The sequence below is a fragment of the Oncorhynchus gorbuscha genome, linkage group LG09, assembly GCF_021184085.1.
Source record: "Oncorhynchus gorbuscha isolate QuinsamMale2020 ecotype Even-year linkage group LG09, OgorEven_v1.0, whole genome shotgun sequence".
NCBI classification, from domain to species: Eukaryota; Metazoa; Chordata; class Actinopteri; order Salmoniformes; family Salmonidae; genus Oncorhynchus; species Oncorhynchus gorbuscha.
Window position 1 is genome coordinate 88,101,770 of NC_060181.1, and position 19,117 is coordinate 88,120,886.

The window sequence follows — 19,117 nt, forward strand, 5'->3', positions numbered from 1 at the left end:
TTTGATTGAAGAAAGGGCAAAATCCCAGTGGCTAGATGTGCCAAGCTTATGGAGACATACCCCAAGAGACTTGCAACTGCAAAAGATGCAAAAGATGGCTCTACAAAGTATTGACTTGGAGGGGACGAATAGTTATGCACGCTCAAGTTCTTATTTCTTGTTTGTTTCACAATAACAAATATTTTGCATCTTCAAAGTGGTAGGCATGTTGTGTAAATCAAATGATACAAACCCCCCCCCAAAATCTACGACAACACGTTGGTCACAACACATCCAAAAGAGATTTCATCAGCACTGAACCAGTGAAGCTGTATCTGTCCATGTGTCCTAATGGAGAAGACAATATGGCTGACAAATGGCGTCAGTGGTAGTCTTTATTATATGATAATGGTGCTACTGTAGACTTCATACAGAAAATTCAGCACCAGTACAATAGTGTGTGGGAGACTGTGTTTGAACAGATGGGGGTTATCTGCCTCATACAGTGATAGGAGCGTGTGTCTTATGCTACATTCACGCACGCACGCACGCACGCACGCACGCACGCACGCACGCACGCACGCACGCACGCACACACACACACACACACACACACACACACACACACACACACACACACACACACACTCCGTGTGTGTGTGTGTGTGTATCTGGCTGCTGTCTGTGAGCTAATGGCTATGTTTCCACAGCGGGTAATAGGCTCAGAGCCTCATGTGCTGCTTGTCCACAGGGCAGACAGACCTGTAAACAGCTGCTGAGATGGAAGGGAGGGTTGGAACAGGGAGGGAGTGATGAGAATCACAGGGAGGGAGTGATGAGAAGCACAGGGAGGGAGGGGTGGAACAGGGAGGGAGCGATGGGGAGGGAGGGGTGGAACAGGGAGGGAGTGATGAGAAGCACAGGGAGGGAGGGGTGGAACAGGGAGGGAGCGATGAGAAGCACAGGGAGGGAGGGGTGGAACAAGGAGGGAGTGATGAGAAGCACAGGGAGGGAGGGTGAAACAGGGAGGGAGGGTGGAACAGGGAGGGAGTGATGAGAAGCACAGGGAGGGAGGGGTGGAACAGGGAGGGAGGGGTGGAACAGGGAGGGAGTGATGAGAAGCACAGGGAGGGAGGGTGGAACAGGGAGGGAGCGATGAGAAGCACAGGGAGGGAGGGGTGGAACAGGGAGGGAGTGATGAGAAGCACAGGGAGGGAGGGGTGGAACAGGGAGGGAGGGGTGGAACAGGGAGGGAGTGATGAGAAGCACAGGGAGGCAGGGGTGGAACAGGGAGGGAGGGGTGGAACAGGGAGGGAGTCATGAGAAGCACAGTGAGGGAGGGGTGGAACAGGGAGGGAGTGATGAGAAGCACAGGGAGGGAGGGGTGGAACAGGGAGGGAGTGATGAGAAGCACATGGAGGGAGGGGTGGAACAGGGAGGGAGTGATGAGAAGCACAGGGAGGGAGGGGTGGAACAGGGAGGGAGTGATGAGAAGCACAGGGAGGGAGGGGTGGAACAGGGAGGGAGGGGTGGAACAGGGAGGGAGAGATGAGAAGCACAGGGAGGGAGGGGTGGAACAGGGAGGGAGTGATGAGAAGCACAGGGAGGGAGGGGTGGAACAGGGAGGGAGTGATGAGGAGCACAGGGAGGGAGGGGTGGAACAGGGAGGGAGGGGTGGAACAGTGAGGGAGTGATGAGAAGCACAGGGAGGGAGGGTGGAACAGGGAGGGAGTGATGAGAAGAACAGGGAGGGAGGGGTGGAACAGGGAGGGAGGGGTGGAACAGGGAGGGAGTGATGAGAAGCACAGGGAGGGAGGGGTGGAACAGGGAGGGAGTGATGAGAAGCACAGGGAGGGAGTGATGAGAAGCACAGGGAGGGTGGGGTGGAACAGGGAGGGAGTGATGAGAAGCACAGGGAGGGAGGGGTGGAACAGGGAGGGAGTGATGAGAAGCACAGGGAGGGAGTGATGAGAAGCACAGGGAGGGAGGGGTGGAACAGGGAGGGAGTGATGAGAAGCACAGGGAGGGAGGGGTGGAACAGAGAGGGAGTGATGAGAAGCACAGGGAGGGAGGGGTGGAACAGGGAGGGAGTGATGAGAAGCACAGGGAGGGAGGGGTGGAACAGGGAGGGAGTGATGAGAAGCACAGGGAGGGAGGGGTGGAACAGAGAGGGAGTGATGAGAAGCACAGGGAGGGAAGGGTGGAACAGGGAGGGAGTGATGAGAAGCACAGGGAGGGAGTGATGAGAAGCACAGGGAGGGAGGGAGGGGTGGAAGAGGGAGGGAGTGATGAGAAGCACAGGGAGGGAGGGGTGGAACAGGGAGGGAGTGATGAGAAGCACAGGGAGGGAGGGGTGGAACAGGGAGGGAGTGATGAGAAGCACAGGGAGGGAGGGGTGGAACAGGGAGGGAGTGATGAGAAGCACAGGGAGGGAGGGGGTGGAACAGGGAGGGAGTGATGAGAAGCACAGGGAGGGAGGGGTGGAACAGGGAGGGAGGAGGGGTGGAACAGGGAGGGAGGGGTGGAACAGGGAGGGAGTGATGAGAAGCACAGGGAGGGAGGGGTGGAAAAGGGAGGGAGTGATGAGAAGAACAGGGAGGGAGGGGTGGAACAGGGAGGGAGTGATGAGAAGCACAGGGAGGGAGGGGTGGAACAGGGAGGGAGCGATGAAAAGCAGAGGGAGGGAGGGGTGGAACAGGGAGGGAGCGATGAGAAGCACAGGGAGGGAGGGGTGGAACAGGGAGGGAGCGATGAGAAGCACAGGGAGGGAGGGGTGGAACAGGGAGGGAGCGATGAGAAGCACAGGGAGGGAGGTGTGGAACAGGGAGGGAGTGATGACAAGCACAGGGAGGGAGTGATGAGAAGCACAGGGAGGGAGGGGTGGAACAGGGAGGGAGTGATGAGAAGCACAGGGAGGGAGTGATGAGAAGCACAGGGAGGGAGGGGTGGAACAGGGAGGGAGTGATGAGAAGCACAGGGAGGGAGTGATGAGAAGCACAGGGAGGGAGGGGTGGAACAGGGAGGGAGTGATGAGAAGCACAGGGAGGGAGGGGTGGAACAGGGAGGGAGTGATGAGAAGCACAGGGAGGGAGGGGTGGAACAGGGAGGGAGTGATGAGAAGCACAGGGAGGGAGTGATGAGAAGCACAGGGAGGGAGGGGTGGAACAGGGAGGGAGTGATGAGAAGCACAGGGAGGGAGGGGTGGAACAGAGAGGGAGTGATGAGAAGCACAGGGAGGGAGGGGTGGAACAGGGAGGGAGTGATGAGAAGCACAGGGAGGGAGGGGTGGAACAGGGAGGGAGTGATGAGAAGCACAGGGAGGGAGGGGTGGAACAGAGAGGGAGTGATGAGAAGCACAGGGAGGGGTGGAACAGGGAGGGAGTGATGGAAGCACAGGAGGGAGTGATGAGAAGCACAGGGAGGGAGGGGTGGAAGAGGGAGGGAGTGATGAGAAGCACAGGGAGGGAGGGGTGGAACAGGGAGGGAGTGATGAGAAGCACAGGGAGGGAGGGTGGAACAGGGAGGGAGTGATGAGAAGCACAGGGAGGGAGGGGTGGAACAGAGAGGGAGTGATGAGAAGCACAGGGAGGGAGGGGTGGAACAGGGAGGGAGTGATGAGAAGCACAGGGAGGGAGGGGTGGAACAGGGAGGGAGTGATGAGAAGCACAGGGAGGGAGGGTGGAACAGGGAGGGAGTGATGAGAAGCACAGGGAGGGAGGGGTGGAACAGGGAGGGAGTGATGAGAAGCACAGGGAGGGAGTGATGAGAAGCACAGGGAGGGAGGGGTGGAACAGGGAGGGAGTGATGAGAAGCACAGGGAGGGAGGGGTGGAACAGGGAGGGAGTGATGAGAAGCACAGGGAGGGAGGGGTGGAACAGGGAGGGAGTGATGAGAAGCACAGGGAGGGAGGGGTGGAACAGGGAGGGAGTGATGAGAAGCACAGGGAGGGAGGGGTGGAACAGGGAGGGAGTGATGAGAAGCACAGGGAGGGAGGGGTGGAACAGGGAGGGAGGGAGGGGTGGAACAGGGAGGGAGGGGTGGAACAGGGAGGGAGTGATGAGAAGCACAGGGAGGGAGGGGTGGAACAGGGAGGGAGTGATGAGAAGAACAGGGAGGGAGGGGTGGAACAGGGAGGGAGTGATGAGAAGCACAGGGAGGGAGGGGTGGAACAGGGAGGGAGTGATGAAAAGCACAGGGAGGGAGGGATGGAACAGGGAGGGAGCGATGAGAAGCACAGGGAGGGAGGGTGGAACAGGGAGGGAGTGATGAGAAGCACAGGGAGGGAGGGGTGGAACAGGGAGGGAGCGATGAGAAGCACAGGGAGGGAGGTGTGGAACAGGGAGGGAGTGATGACAAGCACAGGGAGGGAGTGATGAGAAGCACAGGGAGGGAGGGGTGGAACAGGGAGGGAGTGATGAGAAGCACAGGGAGGGAGTGATGAGAAGCACAGGGAGGGAGGGGTGGAACAGGGAGGGAGTGATGAGAAGCACAGGGAGGGAGGATGAGAAGCACAGGGAGGGAGGGTGGAACAGGAGGGAGGATGAGAGGGAGATGAGAAGCAGGGAGGGAGGATGAGAAGCACAGGGGGGAGGGGTGGAACAGGGAGGGAGTGATGAGAAGCACAGGGAGGGAGGGATGGAACAGGGAGGGAGGGATGAGAAGCACAGGGAGGGAGTGATGGAACAGGGAGGGAGTGATGAGAAGCACAGGGAGGGAGGGTGGAACAGGGAGGGAGTGATGAGAAGCACAGGGAGGGAGGGGTGGAACAGGGAGGGAGTGATGAGAAGCACAGGGAGGGAGGGATGGAACAGGGAGGGAGTGATGAGAAGCACAGGGAGGGAGGGTGGAACAGGGAGGGAGGATGAGAAGCACAGGGAGGGAGGGATGGAAGCAGGGAGGGAGGGGTGGAACAGGGAGGGAGGGATGATGAAGCACAGGGAGGGAGGGGTGGAACAGGGAGGGAGTGATGAGAAGCACAGGGAGGGAGTGATGAGAAGCACAGGGAGGGAGGGGTGGAACAGGGAGGGAGTGATGAGAAGCACAGGGAGGGAGGGGTGGAACAGGGAGGGAGTGATGAGAAGCACAGGGAGGGAGGGGTGGAACAGGGAGGGAGCGATGAGAAGCACAGGGAGGGAGGGGTGGAACAGGGAGGGAGTGATGAGAAGCACAGGGAGGGAGGGTGGAACAGGGAGGGAGGGGTGGAACAGGGAGGGAGTGATGAGAAGCACAGGGAGGGAGGGGTGGAACAGGGAGGGAGTGATGAGAAGCACAGGGAGGGAGGGATGAGAAGCACAGGGAGGGAGGGGTGGAACAGGGAGGGAGCGATGAGAAGCACAGGGAGGGAGGGGTGGAACAGGGAGGGAGGGATGAGAAGCACAGGGAGGGAGGGGTGGAACAGGGAGGGAACAGTGATGAGAAGCACAGGGAGGGAGTGATGAGAAGCACAGGGAGGGAGTGATGAGAACACAGGGAGGGAGTGATGAGAAGAACAGGGAGGGAGGAGATGAGAAGCACAGGGAGGGAGGGGTGGAACAGGGAGGGAGTGATGAGAAGCACATGGAGGAACAGGGAGGGGTGGAACAGGGAGGGAGTGATGAGAAGCACAGGGAGGGAGGGGTGGAACAGGGAGGGAGCGATGAGAAGCACAGGGAGGGAGGGTGGAACAGGGAGGGAGCGATGAGAAGCACAGGGAGGGAGGGGTGGAACAGGGAGGGAGCGATGAGAAGCACAGGGAGGGAGGATGGAACAGGGAGGGAGTGGTGGAACAGGGAGGGAGTGATGAGAAGCACAGGGAGGGAGGGGTGGAACAGGGAGGGAGTGATGAGAAGCACAGGGAGGGAGTGATGGAAGCACAGGGAGGGAGGGGTGGAACAGGGAGGGAGTGATGAGAAGCACAGGGAGGGAGTGATGAGAAGCACAGGGAGGGAGGGGTGGAACAGGGAGGGAGTGATGAGAAGCACAGGGAGGGAGGGGTGGAACAGGGAGGGAGGATGGAAGCACAGGGAGGGAGTGATGAGAAGCACAGGGAGGGAGGGGTGGAACAGGGAGGGAGCGATGAGAAGAACAGGGAGGGAGGGGTGGAACAGGGAGGGAACAATGAGAAGTACAGGGAGGGGTGGAACAGGGAGGGAGCGATGAGAAGCACAGGGAGGGAGGGGTGGAACAGGGAGGGAGTGATGAGAAGCACAGGGAGGGAGGGGTGGAACAGGGAGCGAGGGGTGGAACAGGGAGGGAGTGATGAGAAGCACAGGGAGGGAGGGGTGGAACAGGGAGGGAGTGATGAGAAGCACAGGGAGGGAGGGGTGGAACAGGGAGGGAGGGGTGGAACAGGGAGGGAGCGATGAGAAGTACAGGGAGGGGTGGAACAGGGAGGGAGCGATGAGAAGCACAGGGAGGGAGGGGTGGAACAGGGAGGGAGCGATGAGAAGCACAGGGAGGGAGGGATTGGTAGAACAGGGAGGGAGTGATGAGAAGCACAGGGCGGGAGGGATTGGTAGAACAGGGAGGGATTGATGAGAAGCACAGGGAAGGAGGGGTGGAAAAGGGAGGGAGTGATGAGAAGCACATGGAGGGAGGGGTGGAACAGGGAGGGAGTGATGAGAAGCACAGGGAGGGAGGGGTGGAACAGGGAGGGAGCGATGAGAAGCACAGGGAGGGAGGGGTGGAACAGGGAGGGAGCGATGAGAAGCACAGGGAGGGAGGGGTGGAACAGGGAGGGAGCGATGAGAAGCACAGGGAGGGAGTGATGAGAAGCACAGGGAGGGAGGGGTGGAACAGGGAGGGAGCGATGAGAAGCACAGGGAGGGAGGGGTGGAACAGGGAGGGAGCGATGAGAAGCACAGGGAGGGAGGGTTGGAACAGGGAGGGAGCGATGAGAAGCACAGGGAGGGAGGGGTGGAACAGGGAGGGAGTAATGAGAAGCACAGGGAGGGAGGGATTGGTAGAACAGGGACGGAGCGATGAGAAGCACAGGGTGGGAGGGATTGGTAGAACAGGGACGGAGCGATGAGAAGCACAGGGAGGGAGGGATTGGTAGAACAGGGACGGCGCGATGTGAAGCACAGGGAGGGAGGAATTGGTAGAACAGGGACGGAGCGATGAGAAGCACAGGGAGGGAGGGGTGGAACAGGGAGGGAGCGATGAGAAGCACGGGAGGGAGGGATTGGTAGAACAGGGACGGAGCGATGAAAAGCACAGGGAAGGAGGGGTGGAACAGGGAGGAAGCGATGAGAAGCACAGGGAGGGAGGGATTGGTAGAACAGGGACGGAGCGATGAGAAGCACAGGGAGGGAGGGATTGGTAGAACAGGGACAGAGCGATGAGAAGCACAGGGAGGGAGGAATTGGTAGAACAGGGACGGAGCGATGAGAAGCATAGGGAGGGAGGGATTGGTAGAACAGGGACGGAGCGATGAGAAGCACAGGGAGGGAGGAATTGGTAGAACAGGGACGGAGCGATGTGAAGCACAGGGAGGGAGGGGTGGAACAGGGAGGGAGCGATGAGAAGCACAGGGAGGGAGGGATTGGTAGAACAGGGAGGGAGCGATGAGAAGCACAGGGAGGGAGGGGTGGAACAGGGAGGGAGCGATGAGAAGCACGGGAGGGAGGGATTGGTAGAACAGGGACGGAGCGATGAGAAGCACAGGGAGGGAGGAATTGGTAGAACAGGGACGGAGCGATGAGAAGCACAGGGAGGGAGGGATTGGTAGAACAGGGGCGGAGCGATGAGAAGCACAGGGAGGGAGGAATTGGTAGAACAGGGACGGAGGGATGAGAAGCACAGGGAGGGAGGGGTGGAACAGATAGGGAGCGATGAGAAGCACAGGGAGGGAGGGATTGGTAGAACAGGGAGGGAGCGATGAGAAGCACAGGGAGGGAGGGATTGGTGGAACAGGGAGGGTGTGATGAGAAGCACAGGGAGGGAGGGATTGGTAGAACAGGGACGTTGCGATGAGAAGCACAGGGAGGTAGGGATTGGTAGAACAGGGACGGAGCGATGAGAAGCACAGGGAGGGAGGAATTGGTAGAACAGGGACGGAGCGATGAGAAGCACAGGGAGGGAGGGGTGGAACAGGGAGGGAGCGATGAGAAGCACGGGAGGGAGGGATTGGTAGAACAGGGACGGAGCGATGAGAAGCACAGGGAGGGAGGGGTGGAACAGGGAGGGAGCGATGAGAAGCACAGGGAGGGAGGGATTGGTAGAACAGGGAGGGAGCGATGAGAAGCACAGGGAGGGAGGGGTGGAACAGGGAGGAAGCGATGAGAAGCACGGGAGGGAGGGATTGGTAGAACAGGGACGGAGCGATGAGAAGAACAGGGAGGGAGGGGTGGAACAGGGAGGGAGCGATGAGAAGCACAGGGAGGGAGGAATTGGTAGAACGGGGACGGAGCGATGAGAAGCACAGGGAGGGAGGGATTGGTAGAATAGGGACAGCGCGATGAGAAGCACAGGGAGGGAGGGATTGGTAGAACAGGGGCGGAGCGATGAGAAGCACAGGGAGGGAGGAATTGGTAGAACAGGGACGGAGCGATGAGAAGCACAGGGAGGGAGGGGTGGAACAGGGAGGGAGCGATGAGAAGCACAGGGAGGGAGGGATTGGTAGAACAGGGAGGGAGCGATGAGAAGCACAGGGAGGGAGGGATTGGTGGAACAGGGAGGGTGTGATGAGAAGCACAGGGAGGGAGGGATTGGTAGAACAGGGACGGAGCGATGAGAAGCACAGGGAGGGAGGGGTGGAACAGGGAGGGAGCGATGAGAAGCACAGGGAGGGAGGGATTGGTAGAACAGGGAGGGAGCGATGAGAAGCACAGGGGGGAGGGGTGGAACAGGGAGGAAGCGATGAGAAGCACGGGAGGGAGGGATTGGTAGAACAGGGACGGAGCGATGAGAAGAACAGGGAGGGAGGGGTGGAACAGGGAGGGAGCGATGAGAAGCACAGGGAGGGAGGAATTGGTAGAACGGGGACGGAGCGATGAGAAGCACAGGGAGGGAGGGATTGGTAGAATAGGGACAGCGCGATGAGAAGCACAGGGAGGGAGGGATTGGTAGAACAGGGGCGGAGCGATGAGAAGCACAGGGAGGGAGGAATTGGTAGAACAGGGACGGAGCGATGAGAAGCACAGGGAGGGAGGGGTGGAACAGGGAGGGAGCGATGAGAAGCACAGGGAGGGAGGGATTGGTAGAACAGGGAGGGAGCGATGAGAAGCACAGGGAGGGAGGGATTGGTGGAACAGGGAGGGTGTGATGAGAAGCACAGGGAGGGAGGGATTGGTAGAACAGGGACGGAGCGATGAGAAGCACAGGGAGGGAGGGGTGGAACAGGGAGGGAGCGATGAGAAGCACAGGGAGGGAGGGATTGGTAGAACAGGGAGGGAGCGATGAGAAGCACAGAGAGGGAGGAATTGGTAGAACAGGGACGTTGCGATGAGAAGCACAGGGAGGGAGGGATTGGTAGAACAGGGAGGGAGGGGTGTGAATTTGGATTTCAATTGGTGTGTGTGCTTTGTTAGAAGGTGTTCGTTCCTGTGTGTTGCTGTGTGTACCCACAGCCTTGAGTGTCCCCATGTTGAATCAACGTCAGCCATGTTAACACCCACTCTTAACTCCCTGAGAGAACAGAGAGAGGAGAAGGGGAGGGGGGTGGTGAAGGTTGAAGAGAGGAGAAGGGGAGGGGGGTGGTGAAGGTTGAAGAGAGGAGGAGAGAGAGGAGAAGGGAAGGGGGGTGGTGAAGGTTGAAGAGAGGAGGAGAGAGAGGAGAAGGGGAGGGGGGTGGTGAAGGATGAAGAGAGGAGGAGAGGGAAGGGAAATATGGAGAGAGGAGAAAAGAGAGAGAGGGAGAGAGAAAGAAAGAAGGCAGAGGGGTAAAAATGAAAGGAAGGTAAGAAAAGAAGAGTTAGGAGAGATAATCCAGAATGATGAAGAAGTGATGAATGCTGAACGGGTTTTGTCTCTTTCTGTCTGTTATGTCTTTCTGTCTCATGTCTTTCTGTCTTATGTATTTCTGTCTCATGTCTTTCTGTCTCATCTCTTTCTGTCTCATGTCTTTCTGTCTCATGTCTTTCTGTCTCATCTCTTTCTGTCTGTTATGTCTTTCTGTCTCATGTCTTTCTGTCTCATGTCTTTCTGTCTCATGTCTTTCTGTCTCATGTATTTCTGTCTGTTTTGTCTTTCTGTCTCATGTCTTTCTGTCTGTTTTGTCTTTCTGTCTGTTTTGTCTTTCTGTCTGTTTTGTCTTTCTGTCTCATGTCTTTCTGTCTCATGTATTTCTGTCTCATGTATTTCTGTCTCATGTCTTTCTGTCTCATGTCTTTCTGTCTGTTTTGTCTTTCTGTCTGTTTTGTCTTTCTGTCTCATGTCTTTCTGTCTGTTATGTCTTTCTGTCTGTTTTGTCTTTCTGTCTCATGTCTTTCTGTCTGTTTTGTCTTTCTGTCTGTTTTGTCTTTCTGTCTCATGTCTTTCTGTCTGTTATGTCTTTCTGTCTCATGTCTTTCTGTCTGTTATGTCTTTCTGTCTGTTTTGTCTTTCTGTCTCATGTCTTTCTGTCTGTTTTGTCTTTCTGTCTCATGTCTTTCTGTCTGTTTTGTCTTTCTGTCTCATATCTTTCTGTCTGTTTTGTCTCTTTCTGTCTGTTATGTCTTTCTGTCTCATATCTTTCTGTCTGTTTTGTCTTTCTGTCTCATGTCTTTCTGTCTCATGTCTTTCTGTCTGTTTTGTCTCTTTCTGTCTCATGTCTTTCTGTCTGTTATGTCTTTCTGTCTCATGTCTTTCTGTCTCATGTCTTTCTGTCTGTTTTGTCTTTCTGTCTCATGTCTTTCTGTCTGTTTTGTCTTTCTGTCTCATGTCTTTCTGTCTCATGTCTTTCTGTCTGTTTTGTCTTTCTGTCTCATGTCTTTCTGTCTGTTATGTCTTTCTGTCTCATGTCTTTCTGTCTGTTATGTCTTTCTGTCTCATGTCTTTCTGTCTGTTTTGTCTTTCTGTCTCATGTCTTTCTGTCTCATGTCTTTCTGTCTCATGTCTTTCTGTCTGTTTTGTCTTTCTGTCTGTTTTGTCTTTCTGTCTGTTATGTCTTTCTGTCTCATGTCTTTCTGTCTGTTTTGTATTTCTGTCTCATGTCTTTCTGTCTGTTTTGTCTTTCTGTCTCATGTCTTTCTGTCTCATGTCTTTCTGTCTCATGTCTTTCTGTCTGTTATGTCTTTCTGTCTCATGTCTTTCTGTCTGTTATGTCTTTCTGTCTCATGTCTTTCTGTCTCATGTCTTTCTGTCTGTTTTGTCTTTCTGTCTGTTTTGTCTTTCTGTCTGTTTTGTCTTTCTGTCTGTTTTGTCTTTCTGTCTCATGTCTTTCTGTCTGTTTTGTCTTTCTGTCTGTTTTGTCTTTCTGTCTGTTTTGTCTTTCTGTCTCATGTCTTTCTGTCTCATGTCTTTCTGTCTGTTTTGTCTTTCTGTCTGTTTTGTCTTTCTGTCTGTTTTGTCTTTCTGTCTGTTTTGTCTTTCTGTCTCATGTCTTTCTGTCTGTTTTGTCTTTCTGTCTGTTTTGTCTTTCTGTCTCATGTCTTTCTGTCTCATGTCTTTCTGTCTCATGTCTTTCTGTCTGTTTTGTCTTTCTGTCTCATGTCTTTCTGTCTCATGTCTTTCTGTCTCATGTCTTTCTGTCTCATGTCTTTCTGTCTGTTATGTCTTTCTGTCTCATGTCTTTCTGTCTGTTTTGTCTTTCTGTCTCATGTCTTTCTGTCTCATGTCTTCCTGTCTGTTATGTATTTCTGTCTGTTTTGTCTTTCTGTCTCATGTCTTTCTGTCTCATGTCTTCCTGTCTGTTATGTATTTCTGTCTGTTTTGTCTTTCTGTCTCATGTCTTTCTGTCTGTTTTGTCTTTCTGTCTCATGTCTTTCTGTCTCATGTCTTCCTGTCTGTTATGTATTTCTGTCTGTTTTGTCTTTCTGTCTCATGTCTTTCTGTCTCATGTCTTTCTGTCTCATGTCTTTCTGTCTCATGTCTTTCTGTCTGTTATGTCTTTCTGTCTGTTTTGTCTTTCTGTCTGTTATGTCTTTCTGTCTCATGTCTTTCTGTCTCATGTCTTTCTGTCTCATGTCTTTCTGTCTCATGTCTTTCTGTCTCATGTCTTTCTGTCTCATGTCTTTCTGTCTCATCTCTTTCTGTCTGTTTTGTCTTTCTGTCTCATCTCTTTCTGTCTGTTTTGTATTTCTGTCTCATGTCTTTCTGTCTGTTTTGTCTTTCTGTCTCATGTCTTTCTGTCTCATGTCTTTCTGTCTCATGTATTTCTGTCTCATGTCTTTCTGTCTCATGTCTTTCTGTCTCATCTCTTTCTGTCTGTTTTGTCTTTCTGTCTCATCTCTTTCTGTCTGTTTTGTCTTTCTGTCTCATCTCTTTCTGTCTGTTTTGTCTTTCTGTCTCATGTATTTCTGTCTCATGTCTTTCTGTCTCATGTCTTTCTGTCTCATCTCTTTCTGTCTGTTTTGTCTTTCTGTCTCATCTCTTTCTGTCTGTTTTGTCTTTCTGTCTCATCTCTTTCTGTCTGTTTTGTCTTTCTGTCTCATGTCTTTCTGTCTCATGTCTTTCTGTCTCATGTATTTCTGTCTCATGTCTTTCTGTCTCATGTATTTCTGTCTCATGTCTTTCTGTCTGTTATGTCTTTCTGTCTCATGTCTTTCTGTCTCATGTATTTCTGTCTGTTTTGTCTTTCTGTCTGTTTTGTCTTTCTGTCTGTTTTGTCTTTCTGTCTCATGTATTTCTGTCTCATGTCTTTCTGTCTCATGTATTTCTGTCTGTTTTGTCTTTCTGTCTGTTTTGTCTTTCTGTCTGTTTTGTCTTTCTGTCTCATGTATTTCTGTCTCATGTCTTTCTGTCTCATGTATTTCTGTCTCATGTCTTTCTGTCTCATGTATTTCTGTCTCATCTCTTTCTGTCTGTTTTGTCTTTCTGTCTCATGTATTTCTGTCTCATCTCTTTCTGTCTGTTATGTCTTTCTCTCTCATGTCTTTCTGTCTGTTTTGTCTTTCTGTCTGTTTTGTCTTTCTGTCTCATGTCTTTCTGTCTCATGTCTTTCTGTCTCATGTCTTTCTGTCTCATGTCTTTCTGTCTCATGTCTTTCTGTCTCATGTCTTTCTGTCTCATGTCTTTCTGTCTGTTTTGTCTTTCTGTCTCATGTATTTCTGTCTCATGTCTTTCTGTCTCATGTATTTCTGTCTGTTTTGTCTTTCTGTCTCATGTCTTTCTGTCTCATGTCTTTCTGTCTCATGTCTTTCTGTCTCATGTATTTCTGTCTGTTTTGTCTTTCTGTCTCATGTCTTTCTGTCTGTTTTGTCTTTCTGTCTGTTTTGTCTTTCTGTCTGTTTTGTCTTTCTGTCTCATGTCTTTCTGTCTCATGTATTTCTGTCTCATGTATTTCTGTCTCATGTCTTTCTGTCTCATGTCTTTCTGTCTGTTTTGTCTTTCTGTCTCATGTATTTCTGTCTCATGTCTTTCTGTCTCATGTATTTCTGTCTGTTTTGTCTTTCTGTCTCATGTCTTTCTGTCTCATGTCTTTCTGTCTCATGTCTTTCTGTCTCATGTCTTTCTGTCTCATGTCTTTCTGTCTGTTTTGTCTTTCTGTCTCATGTCTTTCTGTCTCATGTCTTTCTGTCTCATGTCTTTCTGTCTCATGTCTTTCTGTCTCATGTCTTTCTGTCTGTTTTGTCTTTCTGTCTCATGTCTTTCTGTCTGTTTTGTCTTTCTGTCTGTTTTGTCTTTCTGTCTCATGTCTTTCTGTCTGTGTGTCTAAAAGGTTGTCTCTTTCTGTCTGTTTTGTCTTTCTGTCGGTGTGTCTAAAGGGTTGTCTCTTTCTGTCTGTGTGTCCCCTGGGAGGCTCTCCTTTCCTCCCTCAGAGAGAGGGACAGAGCGAAGGAAGAGAGGAGGAGGAAGTGGGGTGATGGGCTATCAGCCTTTACCAAGGCTCAGCCTGTCACCTCACATCATACTCAAAACAGAGGGAGTGTTAGGGGGTAGACAGAGAGAGAGAGAGAGAGAAGAGGAGTGGGTAGGGGAGGGTGAATAAGTGATGAGGGAGAGAGTGAGGAAATATTTGAGAGGGCTGAGAAAGAGAGCGAGGGAGGGAGGGGGCTAGTTCTCTTTTAAAGACGGCGAGCGGATCTCCCATCGGCTCAGAGGCAGAGCAGGCAGAGGAGAGGACAGTACACTCATTTTCCCTCTCTGTCTCTCTATCCATCCAGGTGATCACTCCGTTCCGCAGGCTCATCCTCTGCGCAGAAAACAGGAAAGAGATGGAGGACTGGATCAGCTCGCTGAAGTCCGTCCAGTCCCGAGAGCATTACGAGGTAAGACCAGATCCATTCTCTGTTCTCTCTAGCAACAGATCCATTCTCTGTTCTCTATAGCAACAGATCCACTGCCTGTGTGAGCTTTTGAGAGTGAGAGAGAAAGAGGCAGATGATGAGAGAGGAGACATGGAGACAGGAGGCATGGAGAGAGGGGGAAGGAGAGAAGAGGGAGAATGAGACAGGTGGTATGGAGAGACGAGGCATGGAGAGAGGGGGAAGGAGAGAAGAGGGAGAAGGGGACAGGTGGTATGGAGAGACAAGGCATAGAGAGAGGGGGAAGGAGAGAAGAGGGAGAAGGGGACAGGTGGTATGGAGAGACAAGGAATGGAGAGAGGGGGAAGGAGAGAAGAGGGAGAATGAGACAGGTGGTATGGAGAGACGAGGCATGGAGAGAGGGGGAAGGAGAGAAGAGGGAGAATGAGACAGGTGGTATGGAGAGAGGGGGAAGGAGAGAGGTGGTATGCATTGTGTTGCAGAAAACAATAGATCTTTGATCTGATCATTGTCTTACTATGTCAGTTAAGAGTGCAGATATTTCTGTTTCTGTTGTTTCTGTTGAAGGTGTGTGAGTAGCAGGGTAGTAGAGCGTGAGTAGCAGGGTAGTAGAGTGTGAGTAGCAGGGTAGTGTAGTGTGAGTAGCAGGGTAGTGTTGTGTGAGTAGCAGGGTAGTAGAGTGTGAGTAGCAGGGTAGTGTAGTGTGAGTAGCAGGGTAGTAGAGTGTGAGTAGCAGGGTAGTGTAGTGTGAGTAGCAGGGTAGTGTAGTGTGAGTAGCAGGGTAGTAGAGTGTGAGTAGCAGGGTAGTGTAGTGTGAGTAGCAGGGTAGTGTAGTGTGAGTAGCAGGGTAGTAGAGTGTGAGTAGCAGGGTAGTGTAGTGTGAGTAGCAGGGTAGTGTAGTGTGAGTAGCAGGGTAGTAGAGTGTGAGTAGCAGGGTAGTGTAGTGTGAGTAGCAGGGTAGTAGAGTGTGAGTAGCAGGGTAGTAGAGTGTGAGTAGCAGGGTAGTGTAGTGTGAGTAGCAGGGTAGTGTAGTGTGAGTAGCAGGGTAGTAGAGTGTGAGTAGCAGGGTAGTGTAGTGTGAGTAGCAGGGTGGTAGAGTGTGAGTAGCAGGGTAGTGTAGTGTGAGTAGCAGGGTAGTGTAGTGTGAGTAGCAGGGTGGTAGAGTGTGAGTAGCAGGGTAGTGTAGTGTGAGTAGCAGGGTAGTGTAGTGTGAGTAGCAGGGTGGTAGAGTGTGAGTAGCAGGGTAGTGTAGTGTGAGTAGCAGGGTAGTGTAGTGTGAGTAGCAGGGTAGTAGAGTGTGAGTAGCAGGGTAGTGTAGTGTGAGTAGCAGGGTAGTAGAGTGTGAGTAGCAGGGTAGTGTAGTGTGAGTAGCAGGGTAGTAGAGTGTGAGTAGCAGGGTAGTGTAGTGTGAGTAGCAGGGTAGTGTAGTGTGAGTAGCAGGGTAGTAGAGTGTGAGTATCAGGGTAGTGTAGTGTGAGTAGCAGGGTAGTAGAGTGTGAGTAGCAGGGTAGTAGAGTGTGAGTAGCAGGGTAGTGTAGTGTGAGTAGCAGGGTAGTAGAGTGTGAGTAGCAGGGTAGTAGAGTGTGAGTAGCAGGGTGGTAGAGTGTGAGTAGCAGGGTAGTAGAGTGTGAGTAGCAGGGTAGTGTAGTGTGAGTAGCAGGGTAGTAGAGTGTTAGTAGCAGGGTAGTGTAGTGTGAGTAGCAGGGTAGTGTAGTGTGAGTAGCAGGGTAGTAGAGTGTGAGTAGCAGGGTAGTGTAGTGTGAGTAGCAGGGTAGTAGAGTGTGAGTAGCAGGGTAGTAGAGTGTGAGTAGCAGGGTAGTGTAGTGTGAGTAGCAGGGTAGTAGAGTGTGAGTAGCAGGGTAGTAGAGTGTGAGTAGCAGGGTGGTAGAGTGTGAGTAGCAGGGTAGTAGAGTGTGAGTAGCAGGGTAGTGTAGTGTGAGTAGCAGGGTAGTAGAGTGTGAGTAGCAGGGTAGTGTAGTGTGAGTAGCAGGGTAGTGTAGTGTGAGTAGCAGGGTAGTGTAGTGTGAGTAGCAGGGTAGTGTAGTGTGAGTAGCAGGGTAGTGTAGTGTGAGTAGCAGGGTAGTAGAGTGTGAGTAGCAGGGTAGTAGAGTGTGAGCAGTGGGTTGCATGCTCTGTAGCGTGCAGTGGACTGGAACATCTATTTCACCCATTGAGGGTGTTCGTGGAAGCCCAGCTCACAGGAGACATACACACATGCATACACACACACAGTGTCACACTCAGAGAAGTCCCACATGCACGAACGAACGCACACACACACACACACAAACATAACACCAGGCGGTGTTGTCTAAACGGAAAGGTTTGACAGGTTTTTAACTGCTAGTGTCTTACTCTCTGGGTGTCTTAGAACTCATCAGGAAACAGAGCTCGGCACTAAATAGTCCCTCACATCACTCCATCACGAACCCAATGATCTTTTTACAACAGGAAGATAAGAGTGTCTGTTAGATATTCATGCTGAATAATAATCATCCCTGTGTCATCTTGTCAGGGTGTTTTTAACAGCGTTGCCGTTGTGTTTTGCAGCGACCAGAAACAGATATAGTGTTGATATTGGTTGACTGCAGCGTTTGTCTCCAGGCAGATACAGTGTATGTTGTACAGTGCCAGCATTGCATATTAATGCCTTTCATTTGGGAAAGAAAGAGGATGCAAGATTGTTTCCATCTCTGCCCTCCTTCCTCTCCACTGCAATGCACCGCTGAGCTACAGAGTAGAGAATGGATAGAACTAGAGGTTCAGGAAACTATACTCCCATGTTGAAACCATAGCTTCCCATTCTAATAGAGATGGATAGATGGTGTGTGTGTGCGCGTCTGTGTGTGTGTGTGTGTGTGTGCGCGTGTGTAGGTGCGTGCGTGTGTGTGCGTGCATGCGTAGGTGCGTGTGCATGTGTGTGTGTGTGCGTGCGTAGGTGTGTGTGTGTGTGCGCGCGTGTGTGTGTGTGTGTAGGTGTGTGTGTGTAGGTGTGTGTGTGTGGTATGATATGATTTATGGTCAAATCTGTCTCCTATACGTTGTAAAAGTCTTCTCTAAAGAAGTCAGAAAATGTCAAGTAATCTCTTCAAATGCTTGTGTAACATGTGTGTGTATAGGTTCTATGTTGCTCACCTAAAACACCACTGAGCTGTCCAAAAACATTGTATCGTGAACGCTGCAATGCAATTTATGTTAACAATTTATATAGGTTTTCTTTAAGTGTGTCTCAGTTTAAGTAAACAATGTGAACATGCAATCAATGTTTCCTAGATGTGGAATCGCCTTTGGATAATGTACCTTTCCATCTATTTATCTGTTATCTGTGCCATCTGTTATCTGTGCGTCACTTCAAAATGTTCGGGTCATTTGTGCCATTTGTCTATTCAGAATGTTACGATTACTTTATCTACATATCTATTTATATTACTTTGGTCAGTGTGTGTTTCTTCATGTGAGCAAAACGGAACCTAATGTTTGAAGTAAAGTATCTGACTGTCTATCCTGGTGTTGCCAACCTGACTTAACCTCTCGTTTGTCAGACAGCACAGTTTAATGTGGAACATTTCTCAGGGATGCACAACTGGTATGCCTGCTCCCACGCACGGCCCACCTTCTGTAACGTCTGTAGGGACAGCCTCTCTGGCGTCACCTCCCACGGCCTGTCCTGTGAAGGTAAGACACACACACACACACACTCACATCTCTGTTTTATCTCTCCTAACACCTCTCCTCCTCATTTATCTCTCCGTCTCCTCATTAATGAGAGGATGCTGTCTTCTGTGTTTTCCCTTAATGCTGTGTATCCCTCCTGGGCTGTGGTGGTTTCCTTAGTGCTGTGTGTCCCTCCTGGGCCGTGGTAGTTTGAATCATTCCTGGAGAGGTGGAGGGGGGATATAGTGTTAACAGGGCTGTACGATGGGGAATAGGACAGACTTACTTATTTCTATTTCCTCCCTGTGGAGTATAAGGTCACAACCAGGCTAACCCATCCAGGAAGTAGGACTATGAGCTCTTAGTAGAGCTGGGTTGGGGACTGTTCAATTTAACTATGCAGTCAATACCACTTTATGATATTATTTTATTACAATTCGGATCAATTAAGAATAGTAGGGCAGTGCTGGAGCTGAATGATGGGCGATTGGTGTATTGGCTGGAGAAGTGAGGTGTGGGTTGAGAAGAGCTTACGATATGTCGTGACCTCTCTGCTGGCTAGTCTAGTGTGTAGTGTCCTCTCTGGGTAGCCTAGTGTGAGAGGCTAATGATAACCCATTAATTGCCCTAAAATGAAGGGCTTCCTCTTTGAAGGCTCTTCAAAGGCTTTTATGGCTGTGTGTGTGGTGTGTGTGTTAATTCATGCTTAATGGTTCCAGATGATGTGGAACGTTAGACACACAATGTCTACGGTAATGCTATGCTAATTAGCACTAGAGGAATATACAGATGGTGTTCATTATGGTTGTCTGATGCATAAATAGTATTGGTACGTTGGTTGCACTTCCTTCACAGCCGAGGTGTGGACAAGTTGCGTCATTCCCACACCTGCACCTGTAGTTTTAATATAGTGTTGATTTAACATTGGAACAAATCATATACTGTCTGTCATTTTTTATTTTCCTAGGCAAGCCAGTAAAGAATACATTTTTATTTACAATGACGGCCTACCCCAACCAAACGATGCTGTGCCAATTGTGCGCCACCCTATTGGACTCCCAATCACGGCCGGATGTGATACAGCCTGGATTTGAACAAGGGGCTGTAGTGACACCTCTTGCACTGAGCTGCAGTGCCTTAGACCGCTGCTCCACTCAGGA

The 19,117-nt window shown here is 51.6% G+C and overlaps 1 protein-coding gene across 6 annotated transcripts in view; it reads left to right on the forward strand.

The window, feature by feature from the left end:
• LOC124044235 (diacylglycerol kinase eta-like) overlaps positions 1-19,117 on the forward strand; it is a 145,739-nt gene that overhangs the window by 57,364 nt on the left and 69,258 nt on the right. For all 6 annotated transcript variants that reach the window (XM_046363831.1, XM_046363828.1, XM_046363832.1 and 3 more), the window contains 2 exons: positions 14,202-14,306; positions 17,846-17,978. In XM_046363831.1, the coding sequence (XP_046219787.1) occupies positions 14,202-14,306; positions 17,846-17,978 (238 nt within the window). The remainder of the gene's footprint in view (positions 1-14,201; positions 14,307-17,845; positions 17,979-19,117) is intronic.